General features: G+C 37.4%; 1 protein-coding gene across 2 annotated transcripts in view; it reads left to right on the forward strand.

Annotated features, from left to right (window-relative positions):
• Window positions 1–19372, forward strand: part of INPP4B (inositol polyphosphate-4-phosphatase, type II, 105kDa) — a 501991-nt gene that overhangs the window by 106574 nt on the left and 376045 nt on the right. For both annotated transcript variants that reach the window (XM_011970320.1, XM_011970321.1), the window contains 2 exons: window positions 12517–12635; window positions 14778–14894. In XM_011970320.1, coding sequence (XP_011825710.1) covers window positions 12517–12635; window positions 14778–14894 — 236 coding nt within the window. The remainder of the gene's footprint in view (window positions 1–12516; window positions 12636–14777; window positions 14895–19372) is intronic.

Consider the following 19372-nt stretch of genomic DNA (forward strand, 5'->3'; position numbering starts at 1 on the left):
CAAGTGCCACCTCATCAGAGAACATTTGCCTGATCCACTAGTCCCTAACACTCTCAAGTTTATTACACTGTTTAGAATTCTCATTGTTTTTTTAAAAAAAAATTCTTGTCATACTAGACTGTAAGTCCCATAAAACAGGGAATTTGTTTTCATGTTCAGTGCTGTGAAACTGTTACCTGGAATCATATTGGCCACATTTGGACATTCAATAAATATCTATGGGCTGATATGCATGAATTCCATTGCTTTATCCTCACACATTTATTCATAAAATAAATCAATATATTTATATGTTCCCTTGAAATGTTTCATAATTACTGCCAACACAATTATTTGTAAAAAGTAATCTGTTTTAAAATTTCCAATGAATATAGTTATTTAACTTTTAAATTTTCATTGTTTTCAAATGAATATATTAAATTTTAGAGAAATAGAGTCTTTTGGCCTGGGGTTCTTTTAGGGAAAATTGACAAGAAGAATCAGCTTATAGGCTGAGGTGAACAAGTTGAGATCTATAATTAGACTGCATATCTGATGACTGCATACCTGTGTAGAATCGGGGAGCCAAAATTCTTGCAGTGTAACCTGAAGATTCCTATGTTATGACAGCATCAGAGAAGCAACCAGTCTTCCTGCAGAAATGTTCTTAAGAACAGACATATACAAATAACAACAAGAACAGACAACTGAAATAATAGAAATAGACTGACAGAAGGAGATTTGAGCTTAAATTTTAGCTTACAACATGTGCCCCTGAGGGAAGTCAGGGCCAGGCTGGTATTTGGACTGCCAGCCTCAGAGAGCCTTTGGATCGTGACTCTGCCTCAAAAGTCCTGAAATATTCATCATTCCTGGGTCGTTTTGCAGACTAAATCAGACAGCATCCCTAAAGCGCTAAGAATAGTGCTAGATGTATAAGTGATTCCCTAATGATATTATTCTAATTATTATCTTGGGTTAATCCCTTTCTGTCCCTGAAACTCTGATTCCTTATCTGTAAATTGCAGATAATAATTCCAATTTTGCAAGTTGTTTGAGCTAATATGGATGAAATTGAGAAGTATAATACTAATACATTGTTAAGAATTTAACATATTTTTTCACACATTTTATTTAATTAGATCCACACAAGCACTAAGTGAGAATAAATGTAATTATCATCCCCATTTCCAGATGAAGATACTTAAGACTCCATAACCAACCCCAAATCACACAGTCAGGACTGAATCTATGGCCCTCAACTTTTGGCAATTTGGAGCGTAGAGCAAGTAAGAACTGCCAAGAAGACCTTACAGAGAAGGTACATCATATTCTCATCTTGCCTAGGCTACGGTGCATCCTGGAAGAGGTTCTTTTTAATTTAATTTGAGTAGTGTAAACTACTCTTCTGTTCTGAAACTTCCTGTATGCTTAGGGCTCTGAAGCCTTTTACGTTGAGCTAGCAGCCACTCTGCTGAGCTTTCGTTTGAACTGCTCTTCCTGGAGATCCCAAATATTCCGAGAAGTATGCTCTTTTTCCCTTCAAACACTGATTCTCTTAGAACCACTCTTTCCCATGAAGTTGTCTGATCTAGGTTGCTTTCACAAACTGTTGAATTGGTGGATTTTGCTCCAAATAATTAGACCTTCTGCTTTCTAGCCAGCCCAGATTTGCTTTCTCACTTATAGACTCCTCCTTCTCTTAGTTCTTACATCCTGGATCACTAGTCATTTCTAGCTTTAGCTTATCTGTATGAACCTTGTTTTATTTCCTGTGAGTCAACTATCTTATGACAGAAGAATTGACACCCTCAAAGCCCTAGTTAGTCAAATGAATATTGAGATTTTCTTTTGCCTACACAAAATCACACATGATTGATGACTGAAACGAAACTGGAGTTATCTTTAAGCGCTTCAAAACTGGTTCTTTCCCAAAGGATGATCTAGATGGAGATAATAAAATGAGAAGCTCATTATGCCCCTAGAACCATCTATTTTTCTCATTCTTCCCTATTCCTCTTACCTCCTAATCTCTTTTTATATGTCTTCAATTTAATAATTTATTTCTACTGGTAAAATATTTAGCATTCGAGCAATAGCAGTTTTCTAAAAATGGTTAGCTTGACACATAGCCACTAAGCCCAAAACAAATTTTCAGGAAAAAAAATTACTTAAATAATTTTTAACCTTAATTTAGACACCAGTTCCTAAAATTCAAGCCCTTAACTGCCATCCGCACAATGCAATTCTCTTGAAATATTTTGGTTTGAGAAAGCATGCTCAGGATTTGGTAAAACCCAGACCGTGAGTCAGTGTGTTGTATGTGAAGTCATCTGGATTGAACAGCTGCCTTCCAGTCTGCTTGCTACCTCCTGCCCAAATAGATTACCTCAGGAGACTTTCAACTCCTTAAGACAACATTCCAGGTCCCTATTTTCTTTATTCTCCCTCAAACTCCTAAATACTTGCGTGACATCATTTTGTGCACTCACTCGGAGTCCAGCCACCTTGAGTCTACTCCCCTTAGCCATCCACCTTTGGAAACTGAAGCCCTGACTTTCCTGCCACCCTTTCTGTAACCTTTCTCCAGCAGCCACACTGGCCTCATCTTTTGGTTCAGAGGTAGAGCAGGGAAGCGGCCCCTCCCCAATAACCTATGTGCACTGCTGAATCCACTCATGGGCCATATGCTTGTACTGGACAGAAATCCTATGGCTCCCACATCAGTGGTAGATGTTCAAAAAAATGTTGCCACCTCAGACCCTGAAGAAGGGGTGGTAAAGGCTTAATTAAGGTGGTTCCTTGCATTTCTTTTTCCACTTACTTCTTCAGCCCAATCCTAACACTACAGGTTTCCATGAACCGACTCACGATATTGCTTTTAGTATTCAGGCGGACCTGCTTTCCTTCTTGGAATAACATTTTCATCCTTTCTTAAGCAGCACATATGTTCCCACTGAAAAGAGCAGCAGAAAGCTGCAAACACTTGTTGTTTCCAAAGTGGAACTTGGATTTGGAGCATGAACAAAAAGAGCCAAGTCTGAATGTAACGATAGGCGGTGCTAGGCCAGCTTAGAATTTATGGCACGAGGTGTGGGATATCAAAACCAGAAAAGATGAGGGCACAGATTTGTTTTTATTTCAATTGCTTGAAGATGGAGTCTCAGCCACCTAGGTAATATTCATGAAAGCAAAACAAAATAGGATTTTCTGAGGACTGACCTGAGAAACTAAAGGAACAGGACATAAGCTTGAGAATGGGAGTCTTCTGGTACTGACAACAGTGATTTGAACCAAATTTGTTCTTTTCATGTGCAAATAAGCTGTCTGCTGTACAACTGGCATCTTCATTTCTCCCAGCACAGACAATCCAAGAGCATTTCCCGTGAGCACCATTGTTCCAGGCAGAGGTTGCGCTGTTTTTCTTTCCCTCTTGATTCTTCAGTGATACTTAAATTGAGAATTGGTACTGGGTGTGAAGTTTATTTTAGTATCAATAATACTCCCAGCTAGAGAAGTGAATTTTATCTTCTCAGCCATTTTTTTTTTCTTTAAAAGGCCAGCACATTTCTATTTAACACACACACAGACCCACATAAAATATGGTGACATGTTTTAATATTGTTCTGTTATAGGATAGTACAAAAATAACAAATTTTATTTCAGGGTTTATTTCTCAACAGTCTGAATCTAATATTTTACTTCAAGGAAATCAGTTTAATTTACAAGTGAATCAGTTGTAAAGAAATTTAGGAGCATTGGTGCTCCAATCTCAATGTGGCAAGAATTCTAAAGCAATATTTCTACAACAAAATCTCTTAAATTCCCTCTTGCAAATTATCACCTATATTCCTCAATAACTCTGTCATCTGTTTTCTCCCCATGGTATTAGATTCATCTTTTCCTCAAGTTTTATTTGGATTCTATCATCAGAGTGTTGATAGTCTTAAAATTCTTGTTGCAAAGCTAAATCACCATTGAATATGCAGACAACCAGACTAAGCAGAATGACATTATTGAAAACAAATTAACTCAGATTACTGAATAGTAAACTATTGGTTAAATAAAAAGATAGTATTTATCCTTGAGCCAGACAGTGTAACCACAAATATTGACTGGCTGGTTAGTTAAATATTTGAATATGGAACTAATGGAACTGTAAGGCAGCAGAAGGCGTGGTGTTCCATACATGAGCTAACACAAGGAAAGAGCCTAAGGCCAATGTTTCCTGGCACATACTAAGCATTTAGCAAATTATGCTTCCTGCCCCTCTTCACCTTGTTTGCATGTTTTATGTATTATCTTTAATAATAACCCTAAAATATGGAAAATATTAGCATTTTATGATTGCAAGGTAGGAATACTATTATCTAGCATTATTTCAATATGCCTAAGAGATTATTACCTTAGAATACCTTTATTTGTCTGTATGTTTATTCACTCATTTAGTTTATGTGTATATATGTGCTGATTCCTTAGGTTGATTTCTTTTCTTTCAAAACAATTCAAAAACATTGAATTGCTTTTATCCGCTGACCTTTTAGAAATCTAACATGAACACTGTTGTTTTCCCTTATATGGGTATCGTCTTTCTTGGAGAGAAAGACCCTGACTTTGAATTTGGGACATTAATTTTTAGAACCTAGTGCCTTAAAAGACAAAAGAAAACAAACTAAAAAAACCCCACACATTTTCTAATTTTTTAAAATGCCAACTTTTATACATTTGTTCTTATTTTTCCAACAAATATCTATTATGTTGGCAGCGATGCTGGTCCCTTAGGAAGTGTGTGCTAATTAAAATCTCCCACACAAAAGTTAAGGAGAACATAACACATTTTTATTTTGTTTCTATAAAGACTTTACCACCACCAGTGAAGCGACAGGAGAAGCTGTGGTTTGTTAAGAGCAGTGTGTGCTTGACTCCTAGAGTCCCAAGTCTTATAAAATATATGAGTGGTGACTTTGATAACCTCATCTTTCAGAGTGATGACAGAAACATATGTTGGAGAGGAAATATGAGACAACAGAGAAGAGAACAAAAAGGAATAATGTCAAATGAGGAAAATTATAAAAAACAGGCTTGCCCAATTGAAAATAAGCTAAAATGAGAGGAAGGACAAGATGAGAGCTACTCTCAATGAATTAAAGACTCAAAGATTTTACAGAGAATACAGAATACAGTTGGGAAGATATATATTAATGGCCATAAATCAACTCAGCATGATATAGAACCATATTCTTCTAAGAAATAACCATAAACAGATAGTCAGTAGTGAGGAGAGTATTTCCAACTACTTGTGCAATTCTCATTGTGTGAATATTAGTCTGGGCAGGAACACTGTACATTCTGCCATTTTACTATATATGATTGAATTATCATGGATTGTAGTGCACTGAGCCTAGGTGGCATCCTCTTCTGAATGTACTCAGGGGATCTGAACTGGAGAGGTTGACCTCCTACGCTTCAGAAAATTGCTGTCTTAAAATTCTTGAGGGAAAAGAATAAAGAACAAGAAAAAGCAAAGGAGATTAAAAATAGGAAAGCATATTATACTAGTAAAGTAATTAGAGAGAGGGGCTATTAGGCTTTTTAAGTGCTCTATATATCTTTTAATGTATGATGTAAACTGATTTAATCTAGATGTAATCACTGGTATGGAATGGTAACTGTGAAACCATATAATGGAGTCCAATAATTTATTGGACTGGAAACGTAACCTAAATTGGCTTATCAGTTAATTAGTGGAATTTAATTTTGTGGAGTACAAAGAGGAAGGATATATATGTGACAGTTTTGAGAAACCTGAACAAACATTAAGAATTTGAGAAGTGAATACAAAACTGCCCCCTAGGCTGCAAAAGTCTTTTGTGCATCCTTAGGGAAATGATGATAAGTTAAGAATGGTGCTATTGAGGGAAGCAGGAAGCCAAATGGTTATTTCCCTAAAGCTCTGGGTTGTTTTGTTTTGTTTTGTTTTTGAGACAGAGTCTCACTCTGTCACCCAGGCTACAGGGCAGTGGTGCAATCTCAGCTCACTGCAATCTCTGCCTCTCTGGTTCAAGTCATCCTCGTGCCTCAGCCTCCCGAGTAGCTGGGATTACAAATGCGCATCACCATGCCAAGCTAATTTTTATATTTTTTGTAGAGATGGTTTTACGCCATGTTTGCCAGGCTGGTCTCAAACTTCTGACTTCAAGTGATCCGCCTGCCTGGGCCTCCCAAAGTGCTGGGATTACAGGCATTAGCCATTGTGCCTGGCCCCTGTTTGTATTAAGGCCACTTTTCTGTTTGAGGATGCCAATGTCCTCTGTACTCTGGCCCTTTTTGCTCTTAACATGCATGGATTTATCTCTCCCATTGCTTTATGCAGTGTCTGTAGAGGGTATAAGAGGTAAGCTTTCATCAGACTCGAAGGTATGCTTCTATCAGACTATATTGGGCTCTAGCTGTAACATTTAGTTTTAATTGCAAGAAAAAGAAGCTTTACTAGCATCCACAGTCTTCCTTTTTGATGAAGGAAATGTATAGAGCAGAGAAGCGACTCTTTCCCTGACCCTTTGGGACATCTCAGTAGTTAAGCAAATGCTCCCCTGTGGGCCATCATCCACTGAGTAATGGAGCACTAACCTCCTAGTTAAACCCCTGCTTAAAGGGTGAGTTGACCATTTACATGTAGCACATATGCTGGGAGACAGAAAGTCAACTTTGCTTTCTCCATTGTTAGTTTTTCATTTGGAAGTGCCTCATTAGAGGTGAAAATTACAAGTGCAGGTGTACACATCTGATTTCACAGAAAGAAGCATATTAATGATGTCTCTGATTTTCACAATTAACACATGATCTAGTAAAGAGTTTTAAAAAATGTATATTTAGCTATCTGAAAACAAGAAGGTGAAAAAAATCACAGGTATATATTTAACAAATGCTTTTACTGAAAAAAGAATAACTTTATATAAAATTTGGACCAATCTGGAATATCTTAAGCATATGATTAGTTTAAAAATATAGGATAGATAAAATCTATTTTTGTGTTAATGCACAGTATATTTATATTAATGTCAGTAATAATTTAGAGGGACTCATATTAGCATTCTGTATACATTACTTTATTGTCTTTATAGCAAGTTTATGAAGTATGTTCTTTTACTTCTGTTTTACAGATGCTAGAATAGAGATTCAAAGAGATTGAGTAATTCATCCAAAGTCATATATAGCTCTCTTAAATAAGGTTTTATCTTAAGTTTAAAAGAAATTTCTTTCTCCTGCATACGCTATGGTATGTGGTTTCTCCTCTAAGTCTAAATTTCCTTTGGCTAATTTTGAGTACAGAATTGTAGAGATGTGGAAATTCTTGTCATACCCCCCTCACTGATTCCCACCTACCTGTGGCCACTGCTTTGATCTGGAAGAAAGAGGATAAATTTTGTTAGATTCCATTAACAATGAATGGCAAGAAGAGAGATGAAGTAAGAGTGAGGCAAGAGAAAGACCTCACTTCACCGAAGACAGTTTTCTTAGAGGGAAAGAGATGGTCACTTCTGTTGACCACCAATTCACAGTGCCTCAGTCGTTCACACCACCACTCTCATGAAAGCCTGGGGCACCCACCTGCTTGTTGACACCCCCATTGTCTAATGTATGCTTTACAACTACTTGAATTCGAGCAGTGTTGCTGAACTCAAAAGCACCTGAATGAACAGTTGTGTTCTACTTCAAATTGATTATTGCTGAGACTGAGCTCTCTGATGTGAGTCAAGAGGTATTTTTAGGCTTCCAGCCAAAATCGGTTGGAATGAGAGAAAGGATCACAGACTCAATAACCTTTACCTGATTTTGAAATGATGGCTACAGGAAACAGAAACTGGTATTTTTTATAAAGCAGTATTTTGTTGTAGACAGAATCTTTGATTTCACAAAACTCCTGAAGATCCCTGCCTTTTACCTCTAGACTCTCCAATGAGAACTACTGGAGCAGAAGATAATCTGTGCCCTCTTCCTAAGAGGCTAAATAGTAGCTGTAAGCATCAAGACCAGAATTTGGCAATTTCTATTCCTCAGAAAAACTTCTGGCCAAATCTAGCAACCAGATGTATTTTGTGTGGCTGTTCCATTGTTCACCTGCACAGTGACTGTGGATTTCAAGCTTTGGAGAAATCCTAAAATCAAGCACACAGGGCCTTCATTTTTTCAGGCAATGACTTTCTATAGAGGTTCCATCTTATGACATAGCATAAGCTTTCCAGTTTGTTCAGTGCCTAGCCCTCCCTGGACATATTGAGTCTTTATTTATTTATTATTTTTTGAGAGAGAGTCTCACTCACCGGAGATATTAAGTCTCTTTATTTATTTATTTATTATTTTTTGAGAAGGAGTCTTGCTCTGTCGCCCAGGCTAGAGTGCAATGACGCAATCTCAGCTCACTGCAACCTCCGCCTGCTGGGTTCAAGCGATTCTCCCACCTCAGCCCTCCAAGTAGCTGGAATTACAGGCGCCCACCACCAGGCCCAGCTAATTTGTGTATTTTTAGTAGAGACGGGGTTTTGCCATTTTGGCCAGGTTGGTCTCGAACTCCTGACCTCAAGCAATCTGCCCACCTTGGCCTCCCAAAGTGCTGGGATTATAGGCATGAGTCACTGAATGTGGCCCCCTCCATTTATTTTTATCATTATGCTTCAACTGAGGATTTTCTTCTCATAGAGTGAAAACTGCCTGGCTCCTGTATAAATATGAGCTGGGGATGCCTGTAGGCATCTCACTCACAGCCACTCATAGTAGAATGTGAACCCCATGTTACTAGTTACTATAGCAAAATTAATCAGGAAATAAAAAGTCACTTATTGCTCTTTATTTTTTTTCTGATGACAAGTCACAAATTATACTTTAAAAATGCATTCCTTCTGTATTATTATTTTTCCCTCATTCCAGTAAAAATACACTGGATGCAAGCACACTAGAATCCCCACCTATCAACCTCCTGCATATTTAAACTCTTCTGAGTTCTAAGAACACTGTTAAACAACTCAGTACTAAACAAAGCCATTAAGAAGGCAGAAATAAAAGTAAAAATCTACTGATGAATGAATGATTGCTGTAGCATTTGTTTGTTACTGACCATTAGATTGAAGTGGGTAGAATTCTTAAATAAAACCAAACAGAAGCAAAGTCCCAAAGCATTGCTTTCTTTTAGTCTTCTGAGCTGAGGAAGGCCACAGATTCAGGCCACTTCTAGAGTAGAATTATATTTGGTTAATGAGTAGTGGTAAGTATAGCTGGAAGACAGATATAACTTTTTATTTATTTATTTATGAGACAGAGTCTCATTCTGTCACCCAGGCTGGAGGGCAGTGGTGTGATCTCAGCTCACTACAACCTCCGCCCCTGGGGTTCAAGCAATTCTCGTGCCTCAGCCTCCCAAGTAGCTGGGACTACAGGAATGTGCCACCACACCCAGCTAATTTTTGTATTTTTAGCAGACATGGGGTTTCACCATGTTGGCCAGGCTGGTCTCAAACTCCTGACGTCAGGTGACCCTGGCCTCGGCCTCTCAAATTGCTGGGATTCCAGGCATAATCCACCTTACCCAGCCACTATTTTTTTTTTTTTTTCCCTGAAAACAGATTTTTCAGGATTCTCTATTGGCTACTAAAAAATTCTCATGCAGATTAGATTTTATAGTGATCGTGTGAGTAATATCTTCACAAAACAGTCCAATCACTCATAATTTATCAGCTGTCTGGTGGGACTGATTCAGTATGTATAGATCTATGATGTGAATAGGTTTCACCTTATGAAATGCAATGACTCGTACTAATTTAGTATTTATGGAGAAATATTGGACCTGCTAACAGCTTTTAAAAAGCTGAGTATGACTGAGTCAATAAAAACAATTTTACACAATAATAAAACATCAGATAGTGGTAAATGTTGATATTAATATATATTAGTATGATATTAGTAAACTTTTTTTGCATAGAAAAGTCCGTTTATAAAAAGGCCTGATTTCCTCACTTCCACCCTGAGAAGTAGGTAGGTAGATGAGGCAATTGAGTGTCAGAGTTTGTGACTTAATCAGTGCCACAGAACTAGAAAGCAGGAAATCTGGGAGTACAGCTTAGGAATTCTGCCTGATCTCAGGGTCCCTCCAGGATATCATGCTGCATAAGACTTAGGGAACAGTAAATCCTGAGCTGTAGGAAGAAAAAAGTGCAGCCCAAGATGTAACTATTATTGTTTTCCTGACAAGATGTAACCTTATTGTTTTTAGATATGGAATATAATAAAATACAAAACATCGTCATTATTTTTATCAGTATTGGGGATGTGCAAATTGGGTTCGACAGAACATTTCAGTGTAATAGAAATTTTCTCTGTTTTTATGGGGAATGAGTGTGAGAGTGTCTGATAAAATGGAGAACAGCTGCTCATTTCTGGGAACTAACCACAGCCCACAATCAAGTCTGATAAGAACTCAGAAAAGAAGTGACTTATTTTGAGCAAAGGTGTCATGAGCTCACAAGATAAAAGATGGGGCTACAAGCAGAAAGTGGGCAAGATGCCTGTAATTGAAACACAGTGGCCTCAACTTTACAATTCTGACAGATATATGTCAATATCAGAAAACGGAAAAAGAGCTGTTTACTGTGAGCAGAAAACCAACAGTTTAATTTCATGAGCAATAAAATTAAACACATTCATATTGCAAGTAAAGGAAATGATCAAAATAACCACCAAAGAACAGTGAAAATCTAAATCTAGCTTTTTCTTTCCTTCCGGTGATATGTTGACATTATTGAAACCTGGCATCAGTATTTTTTACAACTGTAAGTCTCTTGGGTTGAGTAATAAAGAATCGTGGTGTGGCGGTGGGTCTTCTAAAGAGAGGTACCGTTGTGCAGGAGAGCAGGTCAGTATGCCAAGAAGAGAAATGAAGCCAGTGGGGTAGGATGTGAGCTACTAGAGAATTCCAGTAGTGTAAATGTGAGCACTTCATGTTTCCAAGCCTGCAGTTCTAGTTCTATGTAAAACTGAAATAATTCAAAGCACCATTTTAAGGAATACAGAGATAATTAGCAAAATGCCTCAAAAACAGGAAGGGTTAAATACTTTGTAGCTATTATGTTTTTTCCATACATGCTTTCATAAGCTCTCTTCTGTTACTAGAGGCATGTGGTTTATATAAGGAAAAAAAAAGATGACAAAATGCCATACAGAAGCAGCAGGGTCTCAAAGTCTGGCAAGAAGTTAAGCAGTTAAATAATGTTCCTAGTGTTGCCTAGCTATTTGAACTGGACTAAAACCAGGCTTGTTTCATTCCAAAGTTCCTGCTTTTTGTATCTCCTTGGACTTCTGAAAGAGATTATCTGTAAGCAACTGAAAGGTGATAATTGCATCTATACTTTCCTTTGCTTTCAAGTTTCAGATTTAAGTCACATTACTTTTGTAACAATGGTGAGGACCTTGCAGGCTCTAACCACAACATACCTTAAATACCTCATCTTTCTCTCCCTTCCTGTTATGGTCTGGGAAGTGGGGTAGGGATGGTATAGAACCCTGCATTCTCTCACCATGAAATCAAGGACCCGGGGCTACTTGCCCCATCCACAGCTCCAGCCTGCAGCAAGCCACCAGCCGAATTTAACTTGAACCACCTCTAGTGAGGGCACTTTACATGTCAGAAACTCAGCTGAGGGGAATACAATTATTATTTCAAAGGTGAGAGGCGGGGGTGGCGGGGATAGAGAGGAAAGTAGATTCAGGCTTGCTTAAAAGGAATATTTTTCTGGATTTTTCTTCCTCAAATTGGGGGAATGATATGTGAGAGGAGAAAATATTCAAGTAAATATGGTATGGTGGTGAGGGTCTGTAATATGAGCCTGGTGTCTCAAGGGAAAGTCCTTAACTTTTGTGGCCCCTGGGCAAGAATTAACCCATCTCCTCCAGGCTTAGCTTGAATTTCAGACCTAGGGCTTTAAAAATTCTTCCTCTGCTTCCTCTTCCCCTGCTTGTGTGCTGTTGTGGTTGGGAAACTGCTCTCTTTCTTTCTGTTGGTGTGTATTACTGTGGGAGGCCAGTTCTAGTGAATACATAGGTAAGGGACAAGTATGCATTCAAACATTTGATCTAATCCAATCCATGTCAATAAGGAACACCAAAGTTTCCCAGATATGACCCAAATCAACTTTCACATCCTCAAGGAGTGTGAGTTAAAGCCCAGGGCTTAATGACTAATTAAAGTCACTGAGGTTTCTGAGCCATGTGTGCATAGTCACGCATTAGAGCTGGGATCTCAGACCAATCAAGACTTGCATGAACTGCAAATGTGGTCAGTGGAAATGAACTCTCAATTCAGCTCCACAGCACGTGACTTCCTATTTCTGTAAGGTACTTCCAAGGGACTTCCTCTGTAAAAACCAGCCTGAGCCCCAGGAGATTTCCTTCAGTGCTGTAGCTACGTTTACTTTCAGCCTGGCGCAGAAGTTTTCCCTGAGATATGGTGTTAGTTTCTTTTCTTTCTGTCTCCTCTGCCGTTGTCAGCATGCAAGGATCTTGTGGCTCCTGTCCGTGATCGTAAACTGAATACACTGGTGCAGATCTCCGTAATCCACCCCGTGGAGCAGAGTCTGACAAGATACTCCAGCACGGAAATTGTGGAGGTGAGATGCTGTGTGCCTACATTAATCTCTCTCATTCTCTCTCTCTCTCTCTCTGTCTCTCGCTCGCTCGCTCGCTCTCGCTCTCCCTCTCCCCCCACCTCCCCTGCCCCATCTCTGGATTTGAATGAACAGCTGAAACAAGTTAGTTCATAGTCTGTAGTAATGCTGCATTACCATCCTCTGTCATTAAGAAGCACATACCTGAGATTATTAAGCAATGCGTTGATAATTTACTGGAACGAACAAATGACAAAATAACTTGTCTTTTTTCTTTTTTCTTTTCGTAAAAAGAGCTTATTTTTCTTCCAAAGATAGAAAAAAAGTTCCCACTTTAAATTCTCATATAGAGCATAGAATAAAGAAAACATATAGACTTTAAATTGAAATATTTATTTTGAGAAGAAAAAGATGTACAATACCTAGAGAAATTTTAAACATGTTAAGTGTTTTTGCTCCCCCCACCCCATATTATTTAGTCTGTGGAAACTTTATATTCTCTGCTGTTTGTGTCTTTCAACTTACGATGTTTTTCAAGAAAAAGTAGATGATTATTTTGACAAACTATATTTTTAGGCAAAAGGTATAAATATTACTCATCAGATGGGAGGTCTCCTATTTACATTTATTATTACTAATATAACATTCAAAATGTGTCAAGAGGAAACTTGTTATTGTGTTGGATCAGAATCAGAAGAGGAAGTGTTTCCGTTTTGATTATTTTGTTCTGATCACACATTTCACAACCTTAGTGAATGAGAGATACTTATTTAAACATCTGGGGCCGGAGAAAGTATAATCTAAACTTCTTAAGATTTGCTTGTTTTTCTTAGACTTGTGAGCTGCATATGTTTTGAATAAGCAGTTTCTCTGTAAGAACCTAACTAGCCTGCCCCAGACCTGGCTGGCTTAGGGCTGACCGCCTGCTTTGATGCAGTGGTGGAATAAATGATTCAGACTGAACAGGAGTCATTTCTATAATGGGAATGACCCAGATACTGCATGCAGCCCTGGATATGCCCTTTGGAAACTTTAGGTTCCAGTGTTGGTATAATATACAGTTAATGCTATATTAACAAAAATAATCTTATTCATATAAAGACATGTTAACTAAAATTGTAAGTTATTCATTTTATATAAAAAAGTTAAAACTTCTGTTATTTTTAAAATATTGCCAAAATTTACTTATTCACTCATTTATTTTTGAGTTTTTCTTAGTTTTCATTTTATTGTGATAAAATACACATATTATAAAATTTACCATCTTAACTATAAGAAATGTCTTATTTTGGCACATTTTAAAATGTTATATTTGAACATGTTTTGCTATTTTTGGTTTTATTCATTGCCTGTTCCAAAGTGTCTGATGCAGTGCCAAGCAAAATGTATTTGTTGAATAAAAGAATGAATGAATGAATTACTTGGGCTTTCAGAAATTCCCATAGACAATTAGTTTATAGAACTCTAGCAAACATCTCCATGATATTAGGCAATATATATGTATAAAATTTATGCTGATGTCAGCTCTAAAAATGAATTCTGAGGCATTGAAATATCCTGTGCACTGCATCCTGAGCTAGTAATTTTATAGCCCCAAATCTATCATATTTAGAGTTTCTTTCATTAGTTTTCAAGTGATTCTTAGGGAAAAAAATCATAGCTGAACATCTAAAAACAAATGGACACTATCAGAGCATGACTTTCAATTGAATCATTACAGAAAGGAAATGAATGGAAGCATACGATTACCACATGGTTCTTTTGGAGAAAATAGCTTCGTTTTAATTTGATCAGTCAATATCTTAGATTATTTGCATAAATTACAAGTTATATTTATTAAATGTATTCTAAATGAACTGACTAACCCTAAACAAAGGTTCTGTAGATAATGAAAACACACTTTTTCAAGACAGCGCTGACAATGCTGCAGGTTCATTTACTATCAGCAGTTGTATCACTACTTTAAGGCCCTGGGCCATGTTGTTGCCCACGAGCAGGATTTGGCAATTCAGATCTCTTCTAATAGAACTATTTCCTCGAAAAACAGATGCAGGCACACTTTCTGCATTCTCATGTGTCACTTGCGTGCTGCCAACTACAGTTGCTGCCTTATTGAATCAAAGTTGTCTGCTTGTGCTGTTACAGGGAACAAGAGACCCACTGTTTTTGACTGGTGTCACATTCCCATCTGAGTATCCCATCTATGAGGAGACCAAAATAAAACTAACAGTCTATGATGTCAAGGATAAGTCTCATGACACCGTAAGTAATGGTACTTCTTTCTTTCTTTGGGAAAAAGTTATGCTTTTCCACACGATTGGCTTTTTTATGTAACTGACATTTTTCAAAGAGGATATTTGCACTGTGTTCATGATTGTCTTATGTTTATCGTTTATTGTTTTTTCCCCAAATTTGTTTGGCTTGTTTCCAAATTGGCAATTGATTAGGAGCAAAAGCTTTTGGAACAGATTTTTCTTTTTCAGGAGAGCTGACTTGATCTTTTGGTTTACATTTTGTTGTTGTTGTTTTAAGCAGAGTGGTAATATTGTGGGTAGAAACAAATGGAAATTAGGAATATTTAAAACTTTCTTGGTATGTAATTATTCTAAAATAGGGGATTGACAAAGTGCTCTACTTTTACAATGTATTACATAGCGTATAGAGAGAAACTGACTACCTTTTTCTTGATGTTGTTACTGGCACCAAAGCAAACAGAAGGTAATTGGAAACACTAGGAAGAAGCTTTAACTGGTCTCTTTACATGAAGGCCAGGCAAAGTCCCAATGGTCTTTTGTCTTAGATTCTTCAGTCTTCCTAACTGGTCTGCATATTCCGCCAATTGAATCATCCCTCCTGGTTAAGATAAGTATTCAGTTTCTATAGAGGACACTCTTAAAACTCTTGGACAGGAGAAAATGCTATTTGGGAGATACTGAAAAGGGGAAGGCAGTTCTCTGCTTTAAATTTCTTCCATTAGCATGAACTTGTATGTGTCTTCAAGGCAGGGAGCTGTGAGAGACTTGACGGTCAATATTATAGCACGAGGCAGTAAACTCTTTAGTGGCAGGTGGGCTAGTGGGTTCCAGGAGAGTTCTGGTTGAAGCTAAGGGATGCTGCTGGACCTGGGGAATCCCACAGTGCCTTGTATAGGGAAAATATCACTTTGAACTCTGCCCTCACTTCGGCATTTCTGTTTTGCTCGTGACTTTCTCTTCTTTCCATTCTTTACCACAAAACTTAGTCTAATAGTGGGAACATTTAATGGAAAAAAAATATTTTATATTGAAGGGATTTTTATGCATGTCAACCCCAGAAAATTTATTTCTTTAAAATTGCAGAATAAAGACTCAAGTAAATGCACAGCATATGTACGTGGAACCGAAACAGCTGTGGCTATCTGGTACAATTCTTAAGAAGGCAGATTCTGAGCCATATTGTCTGATTCCATTCCATCTACTGACTTTGGGAGAGGAATTCTTGGTTCCCGTGTTTCATCTTTTAAGATATTTACCCAATGGGATTGTTGTAAGGATTAAATTAATATATGTAAAGCGTTACTGTTGCAGAGTAATTAATAAGGATAAGGTGCTGCTATTATTGCTGTTACTGTTTTGGCAGCTGCTCATGCTTTCTTGTAAATAGGAAAAATCAATTAAGGGAATATTAACCAAAATAGTTTTCTATATTTACTAATTTTTTTTTTCTCAAGTGGCCCTACCTTTGCTGTTTATTAGTTCTTTGAACAAAAAAGGTAAAAATTTGGGTTAAAACTGGCAACTGAAAAATATTTGTCTGGGAGTTTTGTCTTTTCCAACCTCTTTGGTTTTTGAGGTAACATGAAAAAGGAGTAGACTGCGGCTGAGACATTTAGACCAGCTTTGATAAATTATGCCCTGAGCTCTCACCCGCTGTTTTGTTGTTGTTTTTGTTTTCAATCTTCTGCCAGAGAAGAGAGAGAAATGGAGGAAAAGGCGAAGGAATCATAAAGTTGGGGAGGAGGGAGGTATGGTTCATGTGGAAGGTGGGAGTGGGTGATGCAACTGTGCAGAGAAATGATCAGGACTAAAGGAAAAGCAAAGGAGAAACTATGGGATTTTCTGTTCTGCAGAGCACCTAATTAAATTTAGTTCTCCCCACATAGATAGGGTGGGGTATGGAAGGGGCTGAGTTTTAGGAACACTGTGCTACAGAAGTGAAAATGTTGCCCCTAAACTCTTGGGTTTGTGAAGCATTTAGAAGTATCAGAGTTAGAAATTTTACATGCCAAATGTGTTTCTATCCCCTTCAATCTCTTTCATTTAAAATGTGCATGAATGTTAATGCTTTGGAGATAAACAACTAATTTACTCATTAATTATGCTTTTTGTTGACTTTAGTTCTGGAAACTAATTATTTGGGGTCTTTTAAAGACTTTCTTCCATGATCAGAGGTGTTATAGCATAAAAGTATGGAATGAACTGAAACCCTTACTGTGAAATAAGACTTGTGAAATTTGAACATACTTAAGAAATACAACCAGATTGCATTTACCCAGCACTGTTAATTAAGGCATAACCTCTTCCTTAACGTAGCTAACAATTAGCTCTGGTGATAGAAGTGTAAATAGAAACACAGTAGATTAATATGCTAATAGTTCCCATGGACATGTGGTCTTTATCCTTGCCCCTTTCTTCCATTTCTGAAGTTTTTCTTTAAAGTGAGTGATAGAGGAAGGCAGCAAGTGGCTTACAGTTACAGCTTATAATTATAAGCACTTAACAACCTAAATATTTTAAGATCATAATGTTCTTAAGGCATAAGAAATGAGATTGTGAATATTTGTATGTTTTGGAAGGTTAATAAATTGTGTGCATGTGTTTTAAGGTAGTTTAAATATTTGATGCTAGCAAGCCATTGATCATACTAGACTGATTCAGGATGATCAGATCTTCTATATTGGTTAAATACTAATTAGTTGAGTCATGACTAAATTGCTTGTGTTTTTCTATTGAGCTTATTACTTGGAGATAACCAGTGAAATAAACATGTTACTTTGCCATTTCATATCATTTGCATATATATTCGTACTAGATGTTTTTAAAGAGAAATGATGGCCTTTTCTCTGTGCTCTTGATGCACATATTACCTCACTAACTAGTTGTTCCTGTGCTCCTCTAAAATGCTGGATCTGGGATTGATTATCTTAGTAACTTCAGCAGAAATGCAATTAATCATCATAACAAATGAGAAGAGTCTAAGTGTTGATTCAGAATAACTATTGTTTCCTTCCACTACATCCTTCATCCTTCCCATTCACTGCCGTTAAGTCTCCCTCTTTGGCAGACAGAGAATGCTTAGCAGGTGGGGGAGGGGTGGGGCATAGGGGGTGAAGGATCTTTATGTATTAGGATTAGTGTGATCTTTCGATTATTTTTCTCACTATAAGGAAATTATTTTCTCACGATGAACTGCCATAACGTTCCACTGTCTGATGGCAATTTTAAAGCCTGAAATTGAAGCCCTTGGTTAGGCTATGAGAACCCTAGTTTGTATAGTAAATTTGATATCTTCTGGATGTATACCAATTTTAGGCTTTATTTTAAAACTGCTGGAAACTGAAACATAGACAAAAGTATTTTCAGGACATCATTTACAATGTTTAGCCCTGTAGAGTTAAGCTGTGGGGTTCTGAGTCTTTCATATGTTAGAGCAGAAACTTAAAAGCAAGAGGAAATTGGCCAGGCACAGTGGCTCTGTGATCCAGCACTTTGGGAGGCTGAGGTGGGTGGATCACGAGGTCAAGAGATTGAGACCATCCTGGCCAATATGGTGAAACCCCATCTCTACTAAAAATACAAAAATTAGCTGGGCCTGGTGGCACATGCCTGTAATCCCAGCTAATCAGGAGGCTGAGGCAGGAGAATATCTTGAACTCGGGAGGCAAAGGTTGCAGTGAACCAAGATCGCACCACTGCATTCCAGCCTTGTGACAGAGTGAGACTCCGTCTCAAGAAAAAAGCAAGAGGAAATTTAGAAATGAAAAGAACATCACCATAAAACGTTGTCTCTTTTTCCCATTCCTCCCAGGCAACATGGTGCTTTGGAAGATACTGATGAGTAAAGCTCTTCCAGCACCCTCTAAGGACAGCCATCAAATCTGCAAACATATAATTAGGTCACAAAATTATTTTTGCTCATGGTAGAAATTTGAATTTCTACTCTATTTTGCAGAAGTATACATTGACTCCCCTCTTTTTGAACTGAGAATAATAAATACTTGCTGTACCATCAACTTGTTAAATTCTTTGCTTAAAGGACAGAATCTGGTATCCAGCAGACACTGAACGTTTCTCAGGGAGGGATGTAGTCCTAAGACATTTTTTACTACCAGTTATTAGCAACCCTGTATTTGAGACTTTCAGAAAAAGATATCAAGATTGGATATGCATATTATATAATGTGTGTTGTGTTATATGCCCAGGGTAGTTTAGTTCTAGAGCAGTTCCCTAGACAGTAGTGTCCAGTTCATTTTTTATATTTTTCTATGTAAGATAACATTTTGCATTTAATTTATTTTTACTTCACTTGATTTTCTAAATTGGCTTCTTAAGAAGCTTAAGTCTAGCTATACCTATTGAGATACAAATTTTGATAGTTGTCTTTCTTCTTCATCCAGAAGATATGGTACAGTAGGTAAGGAAAAACAAATTGAGGTTGTTAGTATTCTAAGTATATGCCAAGCACTATGTTTAATATTTTAT

This window comes from Mandrillus leucophaeus, unplaced genomic scaffold (genome assembly GCF_000951045.1).
Source record: "Mandrillus leucophaeus isolate KB7577 unplaced genomic scaffold, Mleu.le_1.0 Scaffold943, whole genome shotgun sequence".
NCBI classification, from domain to species: Eukaryota; Metazoa; Chordata; class Mammalia; order Primates; family Cercopithecidae; genus Mandrillus; species Mandrillus leucophaeus.